The sequence below is a fragment of the Tamandua tetradactyla genome, chromosome X (assembly GCF_023851605.1).
Source record: "Tamandua tetradactyla isolate mTamTet1 chromosome X, mTamTet1.pri, whole genome shotgun sequence".
In the NCBI taxonomy this organism is placed as follows: Eukaryota; Metazoa; Chordata; class Mammalia; order Pilosa; family Myrmecophagidae; genus Tamandua; species Tamandua tetradactyla.
The window spans coordinates 22,791,234-22,813,046 of NC_135353.1; the positions used below are offsets into that span (position 1 = coordinate 22,791,234).

General features: G+C 42.0%; 1 protein-coding gene and 1 long non-coding RNA gene across 3 annotated transcripts; one reads left to right on the forward strand and one right to left on the reverse strand.

The window, feature by feature from the left end:
- Positions 1 to 2,330: 2,330 nt before the first annotated feature.
- LOC143671415 (uncharacterized) lies at positions 2,331 to 14,763 on the reverse strand. The gene is made up of 3 exons (XR_013169553.1): positions 14,321 to 14,763; positions 12,780 to 12,839; positions 2,331 to 2,420 (listed from the first exon to the last, which is right to left on the reverse strand). It is a non-coding gene; the product is annotated as an uncharacterized LOC143671415 (long non-coding RNA).
- Positions 14,764 to 14,794: 31 nt separating this feature from the next.
- LOC143670133 (melanoma-associated antigen 10-like) lies at positions 14,795 to 20,711 on the forward strand. 2 transcript variants are annotated; one of them, XM_077144776.1, is made up of 4 exons: positions 14,795 to 14,887; positions 17,863 to 17,962; positions 18,741 to 18,834; positions 19,083 to 20,711. In XM_077144776.1, the coding sequence occupies exon 4, from the start codon at positions 19,137 to 19,139 to the stop codon at positions 20,166 to 20,168; it is 1,032 nt and encodes a 343-aa protein (XP_077000891.1). In that variant the 5' UTR covers positions 14,795 to 14,887; positions 17,863 to 17,962; positions 18,741 to 18,834; positions 19,083 to 19,136; the 3' UTR covers positions 20,169 to 20,711. The 2 variants fall into 2 exon arrangements, with proteins under 2 accessions (XP_077000891.1, XP_077000892.1); XM_077144777.1 differs by lacking the exon at positions 14,795 to 14,887 and adding an exon at positions 15,177 to 15,395.
- The last annotated feature ends 1,102 nt before the right edge of the window (positions 20,712 to 21,813 follow it).

Below are 21,813 nucleotides of genomic sequence, written 5' to 3' on the forward strand. Positions count from 1 at the left end.
CCGGCCCAGCCTCCCCCTCCCCTGCCCACTTTCTTAGACTTTGTTGAAAAGTTCCCAGAACTCTCTAATAGGATTTAATCAAGGTTTCACTCACAGACATTCTCATATGGGGCAGTGTTTTTACCAAAAGCAGTAATTGCCATGAAAATAAACTGCTCTCTCCTTTTTCCTGCTCAGTACCTCAGGAACAAAAGTCTCATTCTGAAATAATTATGCTCTTACCTTCTGTTAACTAAGTCTCAGAGCTGAGTTCATGTTCATCACCATCGCTGCTCACAAGGGCTGGGAGAAGTTTTAAGACCCTGTAGTTTGTAAAAATAAAAATTTAAAATTCATTTTTTGAATTGGAAGACTTTATCACCAGAATTCAAAGCCCATCAGTATGGACAGCTAACGGAGAGAACACTTCCTTTAGCAAGGGAAGAGCTGGTTTGGAATTCTGGCTCTGTCAAGTTTTGCTTTGGAGAAAATTACTGGACCTCTCACAGTTTCAACTTCCTCATCTGCAAAACAGAAAGAATAATGCTTATTTGTTGTGAAGATAAAATGTTTTTAAATAGAAATTAGATGTATTTACCTGTATTTAACGTATAGTAGGTCCTCATTAAATGTTGGTCCCCATTTTGACAATATGTACACATCTCCTTGAGCTCAGTTTCTTCACCAGCCATTTGCACAGTGTTACTGTGAAGTTTACAATGGGACAATGTGTGTGAATTTACCTTCATAATAGACATTCAATTGTTTTTTTATTCATTTTTTAAAAGGTTTTATTTTTTAATTCATTTTTATTTTGACAGAAATTGTAACTAATCAAGAAAGGAAATAATCACTAAATACGAGTAATTAGTATTTTCCAAAGAGGTTATTAACATTTTCCTGGTAGGCAATGGTTTGTCCTGGGTCATTTAAATAATCTAGCTTTCTGATGGCAAGGCCCTCATCTAGGTAAATCTCTTGAGGCTGTGTCTTCTCCCCAAGGGAGTGTTTGATTCTCTCCCAATATTAGGAAAAAAATAGGTTGAGAAAAAAAAATTGGTCTGGGTTCTCTGAGAAGCTACAAAAGATCAGAGCACTTTTTGCTTCACAATGATCATAACCCTCAGAAATAACCACAGTTCATATTTCTAAACACTTTCTGCATAAAAATATATTAAAATTAATTTCTCATAAAAGCAATAAATGCTTGTAAACAAATTCAAACAATGCAGAAGGGTATAATGTGAAAAGGAAAATTTCCATGATCAATACCACCACCGTGCACAATCCCACTCGCTAAATTAAGCCACTGTTAACAAATTATTTGGTATCATTCCAGTTATTCTCTATGCATTTATAAATATACATATACCACATATACATACAGTGCATATATACATACAAACATACATGGATGCATACATCCATACATGCACACATATACATACATACATTCTGTGCTTCAAGGAGCCATAGTCACATACAATATCGTGTGATATAATGTGAATGGGTCCCCCTGGGGCTGTGCAACATTGTACAAAGCAACAGCCATATACACACCAACATCTCCTTTAAAAAATAACACAAATAAGATGATACTAAACAGAGTCTCTTGTACCTTCTTTTTCTCAGTTCTCCGTAGTGTTCCATTGTATAGATGCACCATAATTTACTTAACCAATTTGTTTTTTCTTAACCAATTTGTTTTCCAATAGAAATTGGATAAACTTCTGGGATTTTTTTTTTTGCTACTACTAACAATGCTGAAATAAACAAGTATACCTATTTGAATTATATATGTATATCTTATCATGACTTTAAAGTGTGTGTGCAGTATGTGTGTGTGTGTATGGCTTTTTGTACTTAATATTATGCATTTCATGAATATAGATCTATAGCATAATTATATAATAATTTTTAATGGCACATTGTATCATATTGGATGGGTGGAACACAATTTATTTAACCAATGCCCTACTGTTGGGTATTTATTTAAGTTATTCCTAATTTATGACTATTACAAACAATGCAGTGTTGAACACCTGTGTACTTAAATCTTCGTGCATTTGTCAAATTATTTTCTCGGATACATTCTTGGAAGTGAAATGTAATGGGTCAAAGGGTATGTGTGTTAATTTGTAAGCTGCTGGAACACAATATACCAGAAATGGAACGGCTATAAAAAAGTTTATAGTTCTAAGGCCATGAATGTCCAAATTAAGGCATCCAGAGCAAGATACCTTAACTCCAAAGAAAGGGCTGATAATTTCAGGGTTTCTCTCTCAGCTGGATGGGCACATGATAAAATCTGCTAGCTTCCTCTCCTCATTTCATAAGGCTTCCCTGGGGGCATTTTCCTTCAGCATCTCCAAAGGTCTCTGGCTGTGTGGGCTCTGTTGGCTCTGAAACTTTTTCCAAAATGGTTTCCTTGTAAAGGGCTTCTGTAAACAATGCCAACTTGAATGGGTAGAGATCCATTTCCATTGAAACCATCTAATCAAAAGTTACCACCCACCATTGGTGGGTCACATTTCCATGGAAACAATAAAAAAGATCCCACCCAACAATATTGAACGAAGATTAAAGAGCATGCCTTTTCTGGGGTACATGACAGCTTCAAACCAGCATATTCCACCCTTTGGGCCCCAAAAAGACATGTTTTTTCCTAATGCAAAATACGGTCATTCCATCACAATATCATAAAGCCTTAAACAATTTCAGTAAAAATACAAATGCAATATAAAATCACAAACAGTACAGAATCTCAACAAAGTCATCTACAGGCATGGTCTGTCCTAAGGCTAGAGGACTTGCAAAACTCAGCACAAGTTGTCTACTGGCAACATAAAAAGGAGAGACAGTCACAGGATACATGTATTCATTTACATAGGGAGAAATTGAGAGGAACACAGAGGTCACCAGACCCCAAACAGTTCTGAAAACCTGCAGGGCAAACTCAACTATATTTCAAAGTCTGAGAGTCATTTACCCTCAGGGCTTTAGAAAGCAGCAGCCCCACAGCCCACTCTTTCCAAGGTATTTCACAGTGTCCTGGCTCTCTCCAAATGCTGGGGTGAGAACTGCAAACTTGGAGGACATCAGGGAAACCATCTTTTATTCGGCTCCATCCTCTCCAAGCATAGAGCCAATACCTGGGCTCTCTACCATCTCCAGGGCATACAATCAAACCCTCCAGAACAATGGTGGCAGCCAGGCTCTCCCAAGCCCCCAAGGAATGTGCTTCACCCTTTCTGAGGCCTGGGGCACTGAAACTCCTGCTCTCTATCTTTGGGACAAACTCACTGTCTCCAAATGCTTGGGTGGGTCCAGTCTCCTGGCCTGAGGTTTCTTGGCTTCAGACCTTAGCTTCCATGGTTCTGCCTTTGAATTTATTTTTCCTTCAATTTTCCCCTTTTCTGTCCCTTTTAGTCCAGACTGCAGTGTTTCCATTTATACAGATCCCACAGCACTCTTGTTGGTTTTCTATGTAGTAGGCAGGGATCATGCCCATTAGACAATAGGACTTTCCACAGATCTTTCCTGGGCAACTCCATCTCCAATCCTAGCTTTTTCTGAAATGGCTGACTGGTTCCATGTTTGATTAAATCCTCACATGGGAGACTTCCTGGAAGATGGCGGCTTAGTAAGACGCGCGGATCTTAGTTTCTTCTCCAGGACACCTACTAGGGGAGTAGAAACGATACAGAAAGCGCCCAAAGCCACAACAGAGATAAAAAAGACAGTGTACCCCATCCTGGAACGGCTGGCTGGCTGAGAGAAGCAGCTCGGGTGAGATCGCCGAGGCGCGCGGGCCTTACCGGGCGGGGTGGCAAGCGGCCGGAGTTACTCCCTTCCCCCTTCCCGGGCCGGCTGGGAGAATTGGAGAGACGGTCCCCTGAAACAAAGACGGCTGGCGCCCACACCACGCGCAGCCCCCGGACCAACTGAGAGAATTGGATCGGAAACCCCCAGGCCGCGGAGAACGGTGACGGGTGGGGGAGGCCCCTTCCAAACCCGTGACTCCCGGGGAACGTGCACTCTCTCGGGCGGGCCGCTGCCGCTGGCGCCCTCCCGCCACGCTTGTTGCCTAGGGCCGACTAGGAAATTCGGACGGGCTCTTTCCCTGGCTGCGGCGACCAGCAACCCTCCCTGCGTTCGGACCCCGGGCCGGCTCAAGCCGTTTCGGCTAGCGAACCCCCAGGACGGCGAGAGTTTTCCAAAGTTTAAGGTCCCACAGCACCTTTTACTGGTGGGACCCGCAGACAAACGTGTGCCACGAGCGCCACCTACTGGGCAGGATAAGAAAAACAGAACCCAGAGATTTCACAGAAAAATATTACAACCTTGCTGGGTCCAACACCAAGAGAAATCTGAATAAATGCCCAGGCGCCAGCAGCAGAAGATAACTGTCCACACTCAAAAGATTGAGAATATGGCCCAGTCAAAGGAACAAACCAATAGCTCAAATGAGACACAAGAGCTGAGACAACTAATGCTGAATATACGAACAGAAATGGAAAACCTCTTCAAAAATGAAATCGATAAATTGAGGGAGGACATGAAGAGGACATGGGCTGAACATAAAGAAGAAATAGAAAAACTGAAAAAACAAATCGCAGAACTTATGGAAGTGAAGGATAAAGTAGCAAACATAGAAAAAATAATGGATAGCTACAATGATAGATTTAAAGAGACAGAAGATAGAATTAGTGATTTGGAGGATGGAACATCTGAATTCCAAAAAGAAACAGAAACTATAGGGAAAAGAATGGAAAAATTTGAACAGGGTATCAGGGAACTCAAGGACAATATGAACCGCACAAATATACGTGTTGTGGGTGTCCCAGAAGGAGAAGAGAAGGGAAAAGGAGGAGAAAAACTAATGGAAGAAATTATCACTGAAAATTTCCCAACTCTTATGAAAGACCTAAAATTACAGATCCAAGAAGTGCAGCGCACCCCAAAGAGATTAGACCCAAATAGGCGTTCTCCAAGACACTTACTAGTTAGAATGTCAGAGGTCAAAGAGAAAGAGAAGATCTTGAAAGCAGCAAGAGAAAAACAATCCATTACATACAAGGGAAACCCAATAAGATTTTGTGTAGATTTCTCAGCAGAAACCATGGAAGCTAGAAGACAGTGGGATGATATATTTAAAATACTAAAAGAGAAAAACTGCCAACCAAGACTCCTATATCCAGCAAAATTATCCTTCAAAAATGAGGGAGAAATTAAAACATTCTCAGACAAAAAGTCACTGAAAGAATTTGTGACCAAGAGACCAGCTCTGCAAGAAATACTAAAGGGAGCACTAGAGTCAGATACAAAAAGACAGAAGAGAGAGATATGGAAAAGAGTGTAGAAAGAAGGAAAATCAGATATGATATATATAATACAAAAGGCAAAATGTTAGAGGAAAATATTATCCAAACAGTAATAACACTAAATGTCAATGGACTGAATTCCCCAATCAAAAGACATAGATTGGCAGAATGGATTAAAAAACAGGATCCTTCTATATGCTGTCTACAGGAAACACATCTTAGACCCAAAGATAAACATAGGTTGAAAGTGAAAGGTTGGGAAAAGATATTTCATGCAAATAACAACCAGAAAAGAGCCGGAGTGGCTATACTAATATCCAACAAATTAGACTTCAAATGTAAAACAGTTAAAAGAGACAAAGAAGGACACTATATACTAATAAAAGGAACAATTAAACAAGAAGACATAACAATCATAAATATTTACGCACCGAATCAGAATGCCCCAAAATACGTGAGGAATATACTGCAAACACTGAAAAGGGAAATAGACTCATATACCATAATAGTTGGAGACTTCAACTCACCACTCTCATCAAGGGACAGAACATCTAGACAGAGGATCAACAAAGAAATAGAGAATCTGAATATTACTATAAATGAACTAGACTTAATAGACATTTATAGGACATTACATCCCACAACAGCAGGATACACCTTTTTCTCAAGTGCTCATGGATCATTCTCAAAGATAGACCATATGCTGGGTCACAAAGCAAGTCTCAACAAATTTAAAAAGATTGAAATCTTACACAACACTTTCTCGGACCATAAAGGAATGATGTTGGAAATCAATAATAGGCAGAGTGCCAGAAAATTCACAAATACGTGGAGGCTCAACAACACACTCCTAAACAACGACTGGGTCAAAGAAGAAATTGCAAGAGAAATTAGCAAGTACCTCGAGGCGAATGAAAATGAAAACACAACATATCAAAACTTATGGGACGCAGCAAAGGCAGTGCTAAGAGGGAAATTTATTGCTCTAAATGCCTATATCAGAAAAGAAGAAAAGGCAAAAATTCAGGAATTAACTATCCATTTGGAAGAACTGGAGAAAGAACAGCAAGCTAACCCCAAAGCAAGCAAAAGGAAAGAAATAACAAAGATTAGAGCACAAATAAATGAAATTGAAAACATGAAAACAATAGAGAAAATCAATAAGGCCAGAAGTTGGTTCTATGAGAAAATCAATAAGATTGATGGGCCCTTAGCAAGATTGACAAAAAGAAGAAGAGAGAGGATGCAAATAAATAAGATCAGAAATGGAAGAGGAGACATAACTACTGACCTCACAGAAATAAAGGAGGTAATAACAGGATACTATGAACAACTTTATGCTAATAAATACAACAATTTAGAGGAAATGGACGGGTTCCTGGAAAGACATGAACAACCAACTTTGACTCAAGAAGACATAGATGACCTCAACAAACCAATCACAAGTAAAGAAATTGAATTAGTCATTCAAAAGCTTCCTAAAAAGAAAAGTCCAGGACCAGATGGCTTCACATGTGAATTCTACCAAACGTTCCAGAAAGAATTAGTACCAATTCTCTTCAAACTCTTCAAAAAAATCGAAGTGGAGGGAAAACTACCTAATTCATTCTATGAAGCCAACATCACCCTCATACCAAAACCAGGCAAAGATATTACAAAAAAAGAAAACTACAGACCAATCTCTCTAATGAATACAGATGCAAAAATCCTCAATAAAATTCTAGCAAATCGTATCCAACAGCACATTAAAAGAATTATACATCATGACCAAGTAGGATTCATCCCAGGTATGCAAGGATGGTTCAACATAAGAAAATCAATTAATGTAATACACCATATCAACAAATCAAAGCAGAAAAATCACATGATCATCTCAATTGATGCAGAGAAGGCATTCGACAAGATTCAACATCCTTTCCTGTTGAAAACACTTCAAAAGATAGGAATACAAGGGAACTTCCTTAAAATGATAGAGGGAATATATGAAAAACCCACAGCTAATATCATCCTCAATGGGGAAAAATTGAAAACTTTCCCCCTAAGATCAGGAACAAGACAAGGATGTCCACTATCACCACTATTATTCAACATTGTGTTGGAGGTTCTAGCCAGAGCAATTAGACAAGAAAAAGAAATACAAGGCATCAAAATTGGAAAGGAAGAAGTAAAACTATCACTGTTTGCAGACGATATGATACTATACGTCGAAAACCCGGAAAAATTCACAACAAAAGTACTAGAGCTAATAAATGAGTACAGCAAAGTAGCAGGTTACAAGATCAACATTCAAAAATCTGTAGCATTTCTATACACTAGTAATGAACAAGCTGAGGGGGAAATCAAGAAACGAATCCCATTTACAATTGCAACTAAAAGAATAAAATACCTAGGAATAAATTTAACTAAAGAGACAAAAAACCTATATAAAGAAAACTACAAAAAACTGCTAAAAGAAATCACAGAAGACCTAAATAGATGGAAGGGCATATATAGTTAAGATGTCAATCCTACTTAAATTGATTTACGGATTCAATGCAATACCCATCAAAATCCAAACAACTTATTTTTCAGAAATAGGAAAAACAATAAGCAAATTTATCTGGAAGGGCAGGGTGCCCCGAATTGCTAAAAACATCTTGAGGAAAAAAAACGAAGCTGGAGGCCTCACACTGCTTGACTTTAAGGCATATTATGAAGCCACAGTGGTCAAAACAGCATGGTATTGGCATAAAGATAGATATATCGACCAATGGAATCGAATAGAGTGCTCAGATATAGACCCTCTCATCTATGGACATTTGATCTTCGATAAGGCAGTCAAGCCAACTCACCTGGGACAGAACAGTCTCTTCAACAAACGGTGCCTAGAGAACTGGATATCCATATGCAAAAGAATGAAAGAAGACCCATATCTCACACCCTACACAAAAGTTAACTCAAAATGGATCAAAGATCTAAACATTAGGTCTAAGACCATAAAACAGTTAGAGGAAAATGTAGGGAGATATCTTATGAATCTTACAATTGGAGGCAGTTTTATGGACCTTAAACCTAAAGCAAGAGCACTGAAGAAGGAAATAAATAAATGGGAACTCCTCAAAATTAAACACTTTTGTGCATCAAAGAACTTCATCAAGAAAGTAGAAAGACAGCCTACACAATGGGAATCAATATTTGGAAATGACATATCAGATAAAGGTCTAGTATCCAGAATTTATAATGAGATTGTTCAAGTCAAAAACAAAAAGTCAGCCAACCCAATTACAAAATGGGAAAAAGACTTGAATAGACACCTCTCAGAGGAGGAAATACAAATGGCCAAAAGGCACATGAAGAGATGCTCAATGTCCCTGGCCATTAGAGAAATGCAAATCAAAACCACAATGAGATATCATCTCACACCCACCAGAATGGCCATTATCAACAAAACAGAAAATGACAAGTGCTGGAGAGGATGCAGTGAAAGAGGCACACTTATCCACTGTTGGTGGGAATGTCAAATGGTGCAACCACTGTGGAAGGCAGTTTGGCGGTTCCTCAAAAAACTGAATATAGAAGTGCCATACGACCCAGCAATACCATTGCTGGGAATCTACTCAAAGGAATTAAGGGCAAAAACTCAAACGAACATTTGCACACCAATGTTTATATCAGCGTTATTTACAATTGCAAAGAGATGGAAACAGCCAGAATGTCCATCAACAGACGAGTGGCTAAACAAACTGTGGTCTATACATACGATGGAATATTATGCAGCATAAGGCAGGATAAACTTATGAAGCATGTAATAACATGGATGGACCTAGAGAACATTATGCTGAGTGAGTCTAGCCAAAAACTAAAAGACAAATACTGTATGGTCCCAATGATGTGAATCGACACTCGAGAATAAACCTGGAATATGTCATTGGTAACAGAGTTCAGCAGGAGTTAGAAACAGGGTAAGATAATGGGTAATTGGAGCTGATGGGATACAGACTGTGCAATAGGACTAGATTCAAAAACTCAAAAATGGACAGCACAATAATACCTAATTGTAAAGTAATCATGTTAAAACACTGAATGAAGCTGCATCTGAGCTATAGGTTTTTGTTTTGTTTTGTTTTGTTCTTACTATTATTACTTTTATTTTTTTTCTCTATATTAACATTCTATATCTTTTTCGGTTGTATTGCTAGTTCTTCTAAACCGATGCAAATGTACTAAGAAACGATGATCATGCATCTATGTGATGATGTTAAGAATTACTGATTGCATATGTAGAATGGTATGATTTCTAAAAAAAAAAAAAAAATGGACAGCACAATACTACCTAATTGTAATGTAATTATATAATTATGTTAAAACACTGAATGAAGCTGCATCTGAGCTATAGTTTTTTTTTCTTATATATTTTTGTATTTTTTATTTTTATTTTTTCTCTATATTACCATTTTATTTCTTTTTCTGTTGTCTTGCTATTTCTTTTTCTAAATCGATGCATATGTACTAAGAAATGATGATCATACATCTATGTGATGATATTAAGAATTACTGATTGCATATGTAGAATGGAATGATTTCTAAATGTTGTGTTAGATAATTTTTTTAATTAATAAAAAAATGTAAAAAAAAAAAGATATATTTAAAACATCCAAGCAACTCAGTAATCTAGGGAATGAATAACATACTAAACCTAAAGCAGAAGGTAGGAAATAATGAAGATAAGTGAAGAAATAATGAAATAGAAAAAAGTAGAGTCAACTATCAAAAGCTAATTCTTTGAAAATACTTATACAATAGACAATTTTTTAAAAAGCAAATATTGCTAATTACTAAGGAAAAAAGCACAAATTAACAATAAAAGCTAAATAAATTTGTACAACATATAGATGTGGAAGGGATTTAAATGGTATTATGAGAACACAACAACTATGTTATACCATTTCCTCAAGATAAGCAAATGGTGGCCAATGAAAGATTTCTATATAGAGAGGTATTTCAGTGAATAAACAAAGAAGGGATGCGAGAATTACCATTATGTATTTCTAATGGATGAATAGATGAAGATGGCGATCATCAATGACAGCACAAAAGGAGACAAGCATACATTATGTACCTCTTAATGGAAGTACCCAGCATTACCTATAGAATGGTCTTGCAAAACAAACTTCATCTGATTAAGCTGCTACCTCTAAGATTTAAAGAAATTCATGCGGCTGTGAACATATTAAAGGATACCGAAGTGTTATAATCAGCAAAATTCAAACTACAGGAAACAGGACAAAACACAAGATTTCTTTAAAAAAAAAATTACAAGGAAAAAGAGGTGATAAGGAGGGAAACTGTAGATTACAAGCAATTTAAGGGACATAACAGAGAACCACAATATACAGCCCACAACTGAACAGCTAGTTTAAATAAGCTAAATTTAAAAAGACCATTAGGCAGATGTGAAGAATAACTGGACAGTTAATGATATTAGTGACTTATTTAAATTTTAAATAATATTGTTTTAAATGATTTACTTAAAAGCACTTGCTTATATTTTTATAAACAAGTCCCTAACTTTTAGAAATGCACTCTGAAATAAAGAAAGGCAAACTGAAATAGTTAAGAGATGAAATGGTATGATGTTTTGGATTTGCTTCACATTATTACAACAGCAGAGATAGGGGGAAGGTGGAGGTATAGTTAGAACCAGACTGGCAGTGTACTGATGACTCCTGATGCTGAGTATCAGGTATATTGGGTTCATTATACTGTTTTTGTCTACTAATGCATATGTTTGAGAATATCTGTAATAAAATGATTTTGTTATAAATATCATGCTGAAAACTTAAAATCTTAAGTGAAATGGATCACTTTTTAGAAAATGAATGAATGACCAACTTGGTCCATAAATAAATATAAAACTTTAAGTGAACAATACAAACAGAAATTCTACTTAAAGCTCAAGCCACCCTAAAATGTAGCAGACAAGCCACTTCTGGAGGACAGTTCTATGAAATGGTCAGGGAACACTAATCACAATTTTTTGTAAACTCTTCCAAAGCATACAGAAGGAGAGAAATTATTCAAATCATTCTCCCAGACTAGTTCTTCTTGATTGAAAAGCCAGATGAGGACACCCCGTGAGAGAAGCACTTGCACCAAGCTCACTCACATAGCAGCTAATATCCTAAATAACTGAACAGCATATCCAACACAGCAATGAATTAAATGAACACATGGGCTACATCTAAGGCATGAAAATAGACTTAACATTAAAAAAACTTTGAAGTGTAATTTCTTACATTAACAAATTAGAGGAGAAAAAACCCACTAGATCACGTAAATGGGTACAGAAAAACCCTTTGAAATAAATTCAACACAAGTTCATGATAAAAAAATTTTAGCAAACTAAGAATAGAAGGTGTATTAAGGGTTTCCGGAAAAACAGAACCAACAGGAGATAGATATATAGATAGATAAAGATGATATAGATATATATATAGATATGGATATAGATAGATATATAATGTAAATATTATGTTATTTATTACAGGAATGACTCACACAACTGTGGGGATGGGCAATACCAAATTCTGTAGGGCAGGCTAGGGACTCCAATAAACGCTTCTGAAGAATTTCTCAGAAGAAGCTGATTGGCTGAAGGAGAGATGGAAATTCTTCTCTCTGACTGCTGAAATCATCAGTTCTCTTTACAGGGCCTTCAGCTGATTGGATAAGACTTTTCTCATTGTTGAAGACAATCTCCTTAGTTATTGTAGAAGTAATCAGCCACAGATTCAACAACTTATTGATGATTCAAAACCAGGAAGTACCCTCACAGTAATAATCAGGTCAGTGCTTGCTTGACTAAACAATGTAACACCATAAACTAATCAAGTTGACACATGAACATAACCATCACAGAAGGGAACTTTCATTTTCTAAAATCTACAGCAAACACATTTAAGTGTGAAATGTTAGAAGCATTCCATTAAAGTCTAGGAACAAGAAACATAAATGCTATCACCTCTACTGTTCAAAAACTGCACTGGAACACAAAGCAAAACTTACAGATATCAAAATAAGTAAGATGATATTTAGTGAAAAGAAACAGATGACAGATATTTGGTCACAATATCATCTGTGTAGAAGATTCTAAGAAATAAATATGTGGAATATTCAAATGAATAAGAGACTTGAGAAAGATAGTTTGGAAAGTCACTACAGCAAAATCAAGAATATTGCCACACAAAATCAGTAACTAATGAGAACGTGTAATAGAAAACATCCTATTCACAAGAGCAGGTAAATCCAAAAATTACCTAAGAGCAAGCGTCATAAAAAATGTACAAGATCTTCATAGAGGCAATTATAAAAACTTCATGATAGATACAGCTAAACAGTCTCAAATAAATAGAAAAGTATACCACATTCCTTTTTGGGGAAGAAAATATTGTGCAGATGTCAATTCTCCATTAATTATTTTCAGATTCAGTGCCTTACCTGTACTTGCCAAAATAACAGCTAAGAATGGGCTGCTATCTTCCACTCCCCAAATCAACCCTAGAAAACAAAAGAAGGGAAAATGAAAATCAAACAATATTGTATTAGTTTCCCAGGGTTGCTATAACAAATTACCACAAAAAACTGGTTGGCTTAAAATAACAGATATGTATTCTCTGACCGTTTTGGCCAGAAGTCTGAAATTAGCATCGCTGAGCTGAAATCAAGGCGTCTGCAGGGCTGCACTCCCTCTGGGCACCCTATGGGGAGAAAAACCTTTCTTGCCTCTTCCAGCTTCTGGTGACTGCTGCCGTACCTTGGATGGTGGCCCCATCACTCCAATTTCTGCCTCTATGTTCACATTGCTTTCTCCTATATGTGTCTGCCAAACTTCCCTCTCCCTCCCTCTTGATAACACCTGTGATTGCATTCAGGGCCCACCCAAATGGATCCAGGATAATCAAAATCCTTGGCTTAATCAGATTTGCAAAGACCCTTTTCCCAAATAAGGCAACATTTTATAGGTTCCAGGGACTGGAAAAGAATATCTTTCAGAGGTCATTTTCAGCTTACCACAAATACCAAAACCACAATCTAAACAACAGTCTCCCTCGGGGGAGAATGAAGACTCTGGTGAACCAGTACTTTTTTGGGAGGTGAGGAAATGGGAGGAGGCAGTAAAGTTGGAGAGGTCCATAGCCTGTAATAGATGGCAAATGAACGAATAAGTAGAAGGAAAGTTTTTAAACTTGTGCCCTTGCTTCACTGCAGAAATCTGAGGCAGCATCTCAGACCATAGATGCCAACAGCCATGGGACAATACCAGTACAGTAGGAAAGAGGGAGTTTATTGAGGCAGTATGTCAATGGCCATCGGAAACCACTTTAGTGGGTGAGAACTGACCTTTTAAAAAATTATTGTTATAACAGAACATAGAGATTGGAACTGAAATAGGATAGCAAGTATCATAAGGAATCATGCAGAATAAGGGTAGGTATTCTTTCATCAAATTATATATATATATATATATATATATATATATATATATATATATATATATATGTAATATACATACACACTTGGTAGATGAGTAAAATATATTTTTTACTATTTAATGACTGTTCCAAAATTTGGAATCACTGCACTGAACAATGCAATGTTAGATGATCTCAAAAAAACAGGACCTCCCCAAAGCAGGCTGTTCAGCCTCTTGCATGTAGAAAATAAACCTGTTGAAACAAAAGGTTCCTAGACTAAGTGTGGCTGAGGGAGAGACCCCATGTACGGGTGGGACACTTCTGTGACAATCACCCACCAAGCCACAGGCACTCCAGCTCCCCCATTTTGCACATAGTACGGGACCCGAACCTCTCCCTTCTCTACAATTGTTGCAGTTGGGTAGATGTTCAGAGCCGGCAGGAAGGGGGGGCAGCTCCCAGGGAGCACATTAACCAAGAAACCAGGAACCAAGATAAAGAGACTCGAAGTGAGAAGTTCACCCAACCCAGAACAGAGGAGACCAAATAGAATCCCTTACCAACCTGATGTAAGCACTGGGAGACCACAGGCTGGGCCGTCAGGCTGAGCACACTCCCCCTCATTTCCAACTCGGTGGTCTCAGAGGGGGCAGAGGGCTTGGTTTTGAGCAGAAGACTCAAGTCATGCAGAGCCAGAAATAAAATATGGTGGAATTAGAAGACTTCATAACCACAGAAGACATCGAGTTCCAGTCCAGTTCTGCACCTGCTGTCAACCCTGGGAGGCTTTGCAGCACAGTGGTCAGATGTGATAAATCGTGACTTCCACTCCGGGAGCGGGTAGGGGAGGTTCTCAGGGAGGGCCAGACTCAGGTCAGCAGAGGGAGAAATATTAGGTCCTGCCGAGCGTCAAGTTGAGACTCTGAGAAACGACTGAGGGAACGTCCACCCGGTCAGTGAGGAGACACAGTTATCCGCCCCTGCTGTCAGCCCCAAGGGGGCCCAAGGTAAAGTCCCCGGATGTGACGGTTCCTAACTTCCGCCTTGGTGCCTGAGGAAGGTGAGGCTTCGTCTGAGAGGGCGGACTCAGGTCAGAAGAGGGAGGGGTCCCAGGCCCTGGCTGGTCTCAAGGTAAAGACCCCTTTGTGGGGGGTTGAGAGGACCTCCCACCCAGACAGAGAGGGGCCCGTGGGAACCTGCCCTTCCCATCAGCTCTGTGAGGTCCGGGCAGAATTTTCAGAGGCACCCTTCTTCCCGATGGCATGAGGGAAGTATCGTCAGAAGGGAGGGACCCCAGGCCCTGTTGGAGTAAATATGCATACCTTGAGGAGAATTGAGGTTCTCTCCCACCAAAACACAGGAGCCCCCACAGAATCCCCTGCCACCACAGCCCCTGCTATCAGCCCTGGAAGGCGCCAGGCAAATTCCCCTGATGTGGCGGTTCCTTATTTGGCCTTGGGCTGTGAAGAAAGTGAGACTTCGTCTGAGGGGGCACACTAAGGTCAGCAGAGGGAGGAGTCCCAGGCCCTGCCGGGAGTCGAGGTGAGGACCCTGTGAGAACTAAGGGAGTTTCCCATTCAGTCAGCGAGGGACCCACAGAAACCTGCCTTTGCTGGCAGCCCTGGAAGGCTCCAAGCAGGTCTGTCAGGTAGAGCCTCTAACACGTCCGGAAATTGGGGACTTGGACTGAGGAACACATTCTCAGGTTATCAGAAGGGCGCTAGGGGCCCTTTCGTGTCTAAATATGAATATATTAAGTAGGAGTGAGGGTAACCCCCATGCCTTACAGACGGGGTCCCACAGAAACCCCCTCCCCTGCTATCAGCCCCGGGAGGTCCCGGCAGCGTCCCTGGATATGGCGGTTCCTGTCTCATCCTCGGGGTCTGAGGGAGGTGAAGTTTCCTCTGAGGGGACAGACTTAAGCCAACTGAGGGAGGGCCCCAGGCCCTGACAGGCGTCAAGGTGAGGACCCCATTGGGGGAGTGAGAGGACCTCTCACACAGACAGAGGGGATCCACGGAGAACAGCCCCCGACCCTGCCGTCAGCTCTGTGAGGTCCGGGCATGATTCTCAGAAGTGCAGTTCACTACCACCCCTCCCCCCCACCCCACCCCCATGGCCTGAGGGAAGCATTGTCAGAAGGGAGGAGCCACAGGCCCTGTCAGGAGTAAATAGGCATACCTTGAGGAGAATTGAGGTACCCTCTCACCAGAACACTGGACCCCCCACAGGTCCCACCCAGACTGAGATATTTCCTGACTTTGGCCTCTGGGTCTGAGGGGGCGTGCTCAGGCCAGTGAGGGAGGAGTCCCAGGCCCTGACAGCATAGAGGTGAGGACCCTGAGAGAACTAAGGGAACTTCCCACTCAGACAGAGGGTACCCCACAGAAATGGCCCCTGCTGTCAGCCTGGGAGGCACCAGGCAGGTTCCCTGTGTGTAGTGATTCCTGACTTTGGCCTTGGGGTGTGGGGGTAGTGAGACTTTGTCTGGGGGGATAGATTCAGGCTAGCAGAGGGAGGCATTCCAAACCCTGTGAAACATCAAGGTAAGGACCCTTAGGGAGGATTGAGGGGACCTCCCACCCAGACTCAGGAAACCCCAGAGAAATGCCCTTGCTGTCAGCCCCGGGAGGACCCAGGCAGGGTACCCCAATGTGGTGTTTCCTGACTCAGCCTTGGGATGTGAGGAAGGTGAGGCTTTGCCTGAGGGGGGCAGGCTCAGGTCAGCCAAGGGAGGGTTCCCAAGCCCTGACAGGTGTGCAAGTGAGAACTCTTTGGGGGGACTGAGGGAGCTTCCCAGCCCAGACAGAGAAAGGGCACCACTGAGATCCACCTCTTCTGTCAGCATTGGGGGGTCCAGGTTGGGGCTTTCTGTCAGAGGCACACACCCCACCCCACTTCCGTGTCAGGGACTCATAGAGATGGAGGCCTTGGGTTGGGGTACGCATCTTCAGGACAGCCAAAGAGTGGACCATCAGCCCTTTGGGGAGTAAATATGCATACCTTGAGGCGAATTAAAGTTCCCTCCCCCCAGAACACAGGGGCTCTAACAGAATCCAGCTCCCCTCTACCCTGTTGTCAGCCCTGGGAGATCCAGGGCATGGTCCTAGGATGTGATGTTTCTAGACTTCTGCTTTGGAGTCTGAGGGAGATGAGGCTTCATCTGAGGGAACAGACTCAGGTCAGCATAGGAAGGGGCCCCAAGTGCCGACAGGGACGAGGTGAGGCCCCTGAGAGAGGATTAAAGAGAACTTCCACCCAGACAGAGGATACCTCAGAGAAATTGGCCCCTGCTGTCAGCCCCGGGAGGGCCCAGGCAGGGTCCCTAGATGTGGTGGTTTCTGATTTCAGCCTTGGGGTCTGAGGAAGGTGAGGTTTTGTCTGAAGGGGTAGGCTCAGGTCAACAGAAGTCTCAGGCCCTGCCTTGCATCAAGGCGAAAACACTTATCTGAAGCTAAGAAGATTTTCCAGCTGAGACAAAGAAAGGGCATCACAGATACCAAATATACTCTCAGTGCTGGGTTGGGGCTTTGTGGTAAAGTCTGCCCCCTTAACTTTTGTGTCAGGAGTCTCATGCAGAAGGAGGCCTTGGACAGAAGGCCCTGTCAGGAGTAAATACGAATACTTTGAGGAGAATTGAGGTTCCCTCAGAACACAAGGGCCCCTACAGAATCTATCTCTATCCCTGCCCCTACTGTCAGTCCTGGGGACTCTAGGAAGGCCTGTCAGTCTGACGCCCTACCTCACTTCCACCTTGATGGTCTCAGTGATGCGATGTGATGGTCTTGGTCTGAGGGGTACACCCTCAGCTCTGCAGAGGGAGGGGTATCAGAGTGAGAACACTGCAGGAGGTCTTATGGAACCTCCCACCTCAGATGGAAGGGGCCCCATAGAAACCCACTGTGTCCTTGGGAAGTTCCAGGCAGCCTATCAAGCTAAGGCTCTACTCATTTCCTGTTTGGCAGCTCTCAAGGGTATGAGGGCCTTTGACTAAGGTTACCACCATCCCATAACATACTGGTCCAGCTCCTGCTGTTGTCCCTGGGAGACTGCAGGTACGTGTAACTGCATGTTGTACCTCATCTCTTTTGTCTTCTTGGTTTCAGGAGGTGAGTACTTTGCTCTGACAGAGGTGACTTCAGATCAGGAGAGGGAGTCACATCAGGTTGGCCCAGGGAAGAGTATAAGTCTCTGCCAGGAGTCAAGGTGAGGACTAAGAGGATCCTCATCCTAGGAGATATGGGGCCACAGTTCCACCCTTCTCTTGCTATCAGCCCTGGGAGGCCACTGGGCAAGGTGCCTGAATTTTGTGGGTCCTCACTTTTGCCTGGTTTGTATCTGGGAAGTGACAGTCTTAGTTTGAGGTGGCTGGATACAGTTCAACAGAGGGAGGAGTCCCAAGCCCTTAGAGAAGTCAATTTGTGGACTGAACAAACTTCCTACACCAAAACAGATGAGACCTAGTCTTCCCCTGCTCCTGCAGTCAGCCTTGGAAAGACCCATGGCCTGGTAGTTAGAGTGGCTTACCTCACTTCCTCCTCTGGTGTCCCATGGAGGTGAGACCTTTGTCTCAGTCAACAGAGGGAGGGGTCCCAGGCCCTGCCAGGTGTCAAGGTGAGGATGTGATGCCCTACTCCCTATTCCAGGAAAGAGGACTCCTACAGAATTCTATTAGTCTTTCCTCTCACCCCCAAGAATGCCCTGGGCAGGTGAGTATAAGTGTGGCATCCCTTCATTTCCTCCTGTTGCCTTCAGGCATGTCAGCTCTTATTCTGAGATTTTTTGCCCCAGGTAAGCAGATGGATGGGACCCAGGCCCTGTTAAGGGAAAAATGAGGACACTGAGTGAACACTGAGGGGCCAGTTCACCTCGGAATAGTGAGGACCTCACGGAGTCCAGCCGTGCCCCTCCTCTCAGCACTGGGAGGTCCAGGACTGTGCTTGCAATCTGCACTTTAAATGCCTCTTGAATTCCTCTTAAACAGGTACTTAAGGAACCAGGAGCTGAGGGCCTTGGTCTCAGGTACGTGTCCTCAGTTCAACAGAGAGGAGAAGATCCCAGCACTGCTAGGAATCAAGGTGAGGGCCCTGAATGTGAACCAGGGTGCCCTACCCCTCCCAAATCAGTGGGGTCCCTACAGTGCCCCACCCCACTCACTCTTCTGTCAGCCCTGGAAGCCTCAGGCTCTGCTGGCAAACTCTACCCTGAGGAGCTATCTCATGTCTTCCTTCAGGTTCCTAAGGGGAAGGTTGACCAGGAGAACCACCTAAGGGAAGACCTGTCAGAGCCAAGGTTGAGTTTTTCACACTCTTCTTCTCTCCCCCAGGACTGTGTGTCCTCATAGTCCACACTTCTGCCTCCACCCCCAATAAGAGTCATCATGCCTCGCAGTCTCAAGAGTCGGCTCTGCAAGCTTCAGAAAATCCTTGAGGCCCAAAGGGAGGCACAGGGCCTGGCAGGTGCACAGGTTCCTGCAGCTGAGGGGGAGAAGACCTCATCCTCCTCTTGCTCTCCCACTTCTCTGATCCCAGGCACCCCAAAGGAGGTGCCTGCTACTGAGACACCAAATATTCCCCAGGGTCCCCAGATAGCCTACTCCTCCCCTGCCATTGCCCCACTGAGCAAATCAGGTGAGGGTTCCAGCAACCAAGAAGAGGATACAAGTACCTCTCAGGCCCCACCACATGCTGAGTCCTTACTCAGTGGTGTGCTAGATGATAAGGTGATTGATATGATAATGTTCCTGAATGCCAAGTATGTAACAAAAGAGCCCATCACAAAGGCAGATATGCTGAATAATGTCAGCAAAGAGTACAAGGATCACTTCCCTGTGATCTTTAAGAAAGCCTGTGAGTACATGCAGGTAGTCTTTGGCATTGATGTGAAGGAAGTGGACCCCACCAGTCACTCCTATGTGCTCGTCAACGTGCTAGACCTCACCTACGACGGGAGTGTGAGCGATGACGGGGGCATGCCCAAGACCGGCCTCCTGATTCTTATACTGGCTGTGATCTTCCTGGAGGGCAACTGTGCCCCTGAGGAGAAGATCTGGGAGGTGCTGCATATAATCGATGTATATGCTGGGTTGAAGGATATCATATATGGGGAGCCCAGGAAGCTCATCACCGAAGATCTGGTGCAGGAAAAGTACCTAGAGTACCGGCAGGTGCCTGGCAGTGATCCTGCACGCTATGAGTTCCTGTGGGGTCCCAGGGCCCACGCAGAAACCAGCAAGATGAAAGTGCTGGAGTTTTTTGCCAGGGCCAATGGGACAGACTCCCGTGCCTTTCCAGCCCTGTATGAGGAGGCTTTGAGAGATGAGAAGGAGAGAGCCCAAGCCAGAATTGCTGCCATGACTGAGACTACTGCCATGGTCAGTGAAAGTTCCAGTGCCCCACCCAGCACCTTTTGAGTGAGGGAGATTCTATATGCTGTTGTTGAAGAGGTCAGTCAGTGTTGTCAGCGGTAGAAGGCTAGTTTACGGATAGGTGGAAAACAGTGTATAACACCCTTGTGTTCCTCTTCTGTATGGATGACTGGGAGGTTTATCATTTTTGTCGTTTTGAAATTTTTCAAATGTTATTCCTTTTAATAGAAGGTTTATTAGCTTCCGCATCTAAGTTTGTGAATGACATTGGTAACACATTTATTGCTTTCTATAAGTTTAAGAATAAGATTTTTGCCATTTTGTAAAACAACATACGAAACCTTCCATCTTATTTTGAGATCTGGAAAAAGATAGCATGGCATTCATTGGAATAGGAATTTCTGTGGAAATGTGAAACGGCCCAGCAGTAAAATAAATAGGATAAAAAATATAGGAAAAACATGAAAGATTGTTACTCTTTAGATTCTTGCATTTTATTTAGTCTGTCATTCTGTAAATTAAAAGATACATATTTGGTTTTCTTGGCTTATTCAAAAATGTAAAGGAAATTAAATCTTAATAAATAAAAGCCCCTACTCACTGACTCGTTTTTCAAGCATCTGCTCTTTAGAAGGCGCTGTGTTGGGGAGTGGGGCCTGGATAAACAAGGCACTCCCCCTGCCCATAGCATGGTAGAGTGTAGGAACAGCAATCAGATGTGGAAGACGGTGAGCTAGCCTCTAAGATCCAAAGAACAAGTGAAAAGAAGAAGTGAGGCAGTGGAAGCTCCAGGTGAGAGCAGTCAAGTGTAAATACCCTGAGCCAAGGCAGTTTGCAGCTTTGGAAACGGCAGTTCCTTCACTGGGAGTTACTTTTAAGTTAAGCTGGGTGACAGCAGAAGCCACTTTCAGATGGTATGACTTAGAGGTGACAGAAAAGTGTGGAATGAAAAGCTATTCTTTGCAGTTGCTTTTGACTAGTGGCTAACCCAGAGAGCACTCTCCACCTGGAGCAGGTATGAAAGGTATCCTGCTCTCTTGGCCTGATGCAGTTGACAGTACAGTAATTAGGTGTTTTATACACATCTTCTGCAAGTCTTTATTGAGAAATAACAGTGATACTCTCTTGAAGTGATGTCCAGAAACCACTAGGTGCTGGCATGATTTTCCCTGTCCTGGGAGAGCCAGTGCCCACTCCACTAAATGGACATTTTTTTTTTTAATTTTTTTATTAATCAAAAAAAAGAAAAGAAATTAACACAACATTTAGAAATCATTCCATTCTACACATGCACTCAGTAATTCTTAGTATCATCACATAGATGTATGATCATCATTTCTTAGTACATTTGCATCGATTTAGGAAAAGAACTAGCAAAACAGCAGAAAAAGATATAGAATGTTAATATAGAGAAGAGAATTAAAATAATAATACTAATAATATATATATATATAAAAAGGAAAAAGAAAAAACAAAAACAAAAGATACAAACACACAAACAAACAAACAAAAAAACATATTTCAGGTGCAGCTTCATTCAGTGTTCCAACCTAGTTACATTACACTTAGGTATTATTGTGCTGTCCATTTTTGAGTTTTTGTATCTAGTCCTGTTGCACAGTCTGTATCCCTTCAGCTCCAATTACCCATTATCTTACCCTGTTTCTAACTCCTGCTGGTCTCTGTTACC

What these genes read in the sequence shown, in the direction of transcription:
- LOC143670133 (XM_077144776.1), top strand. Translation starts at nt 19,137, where the DNA reads ATGCCTCGCAGTCTCAAGAGTCGGCTCTGCAAGCTTCAGAAAATCCTT.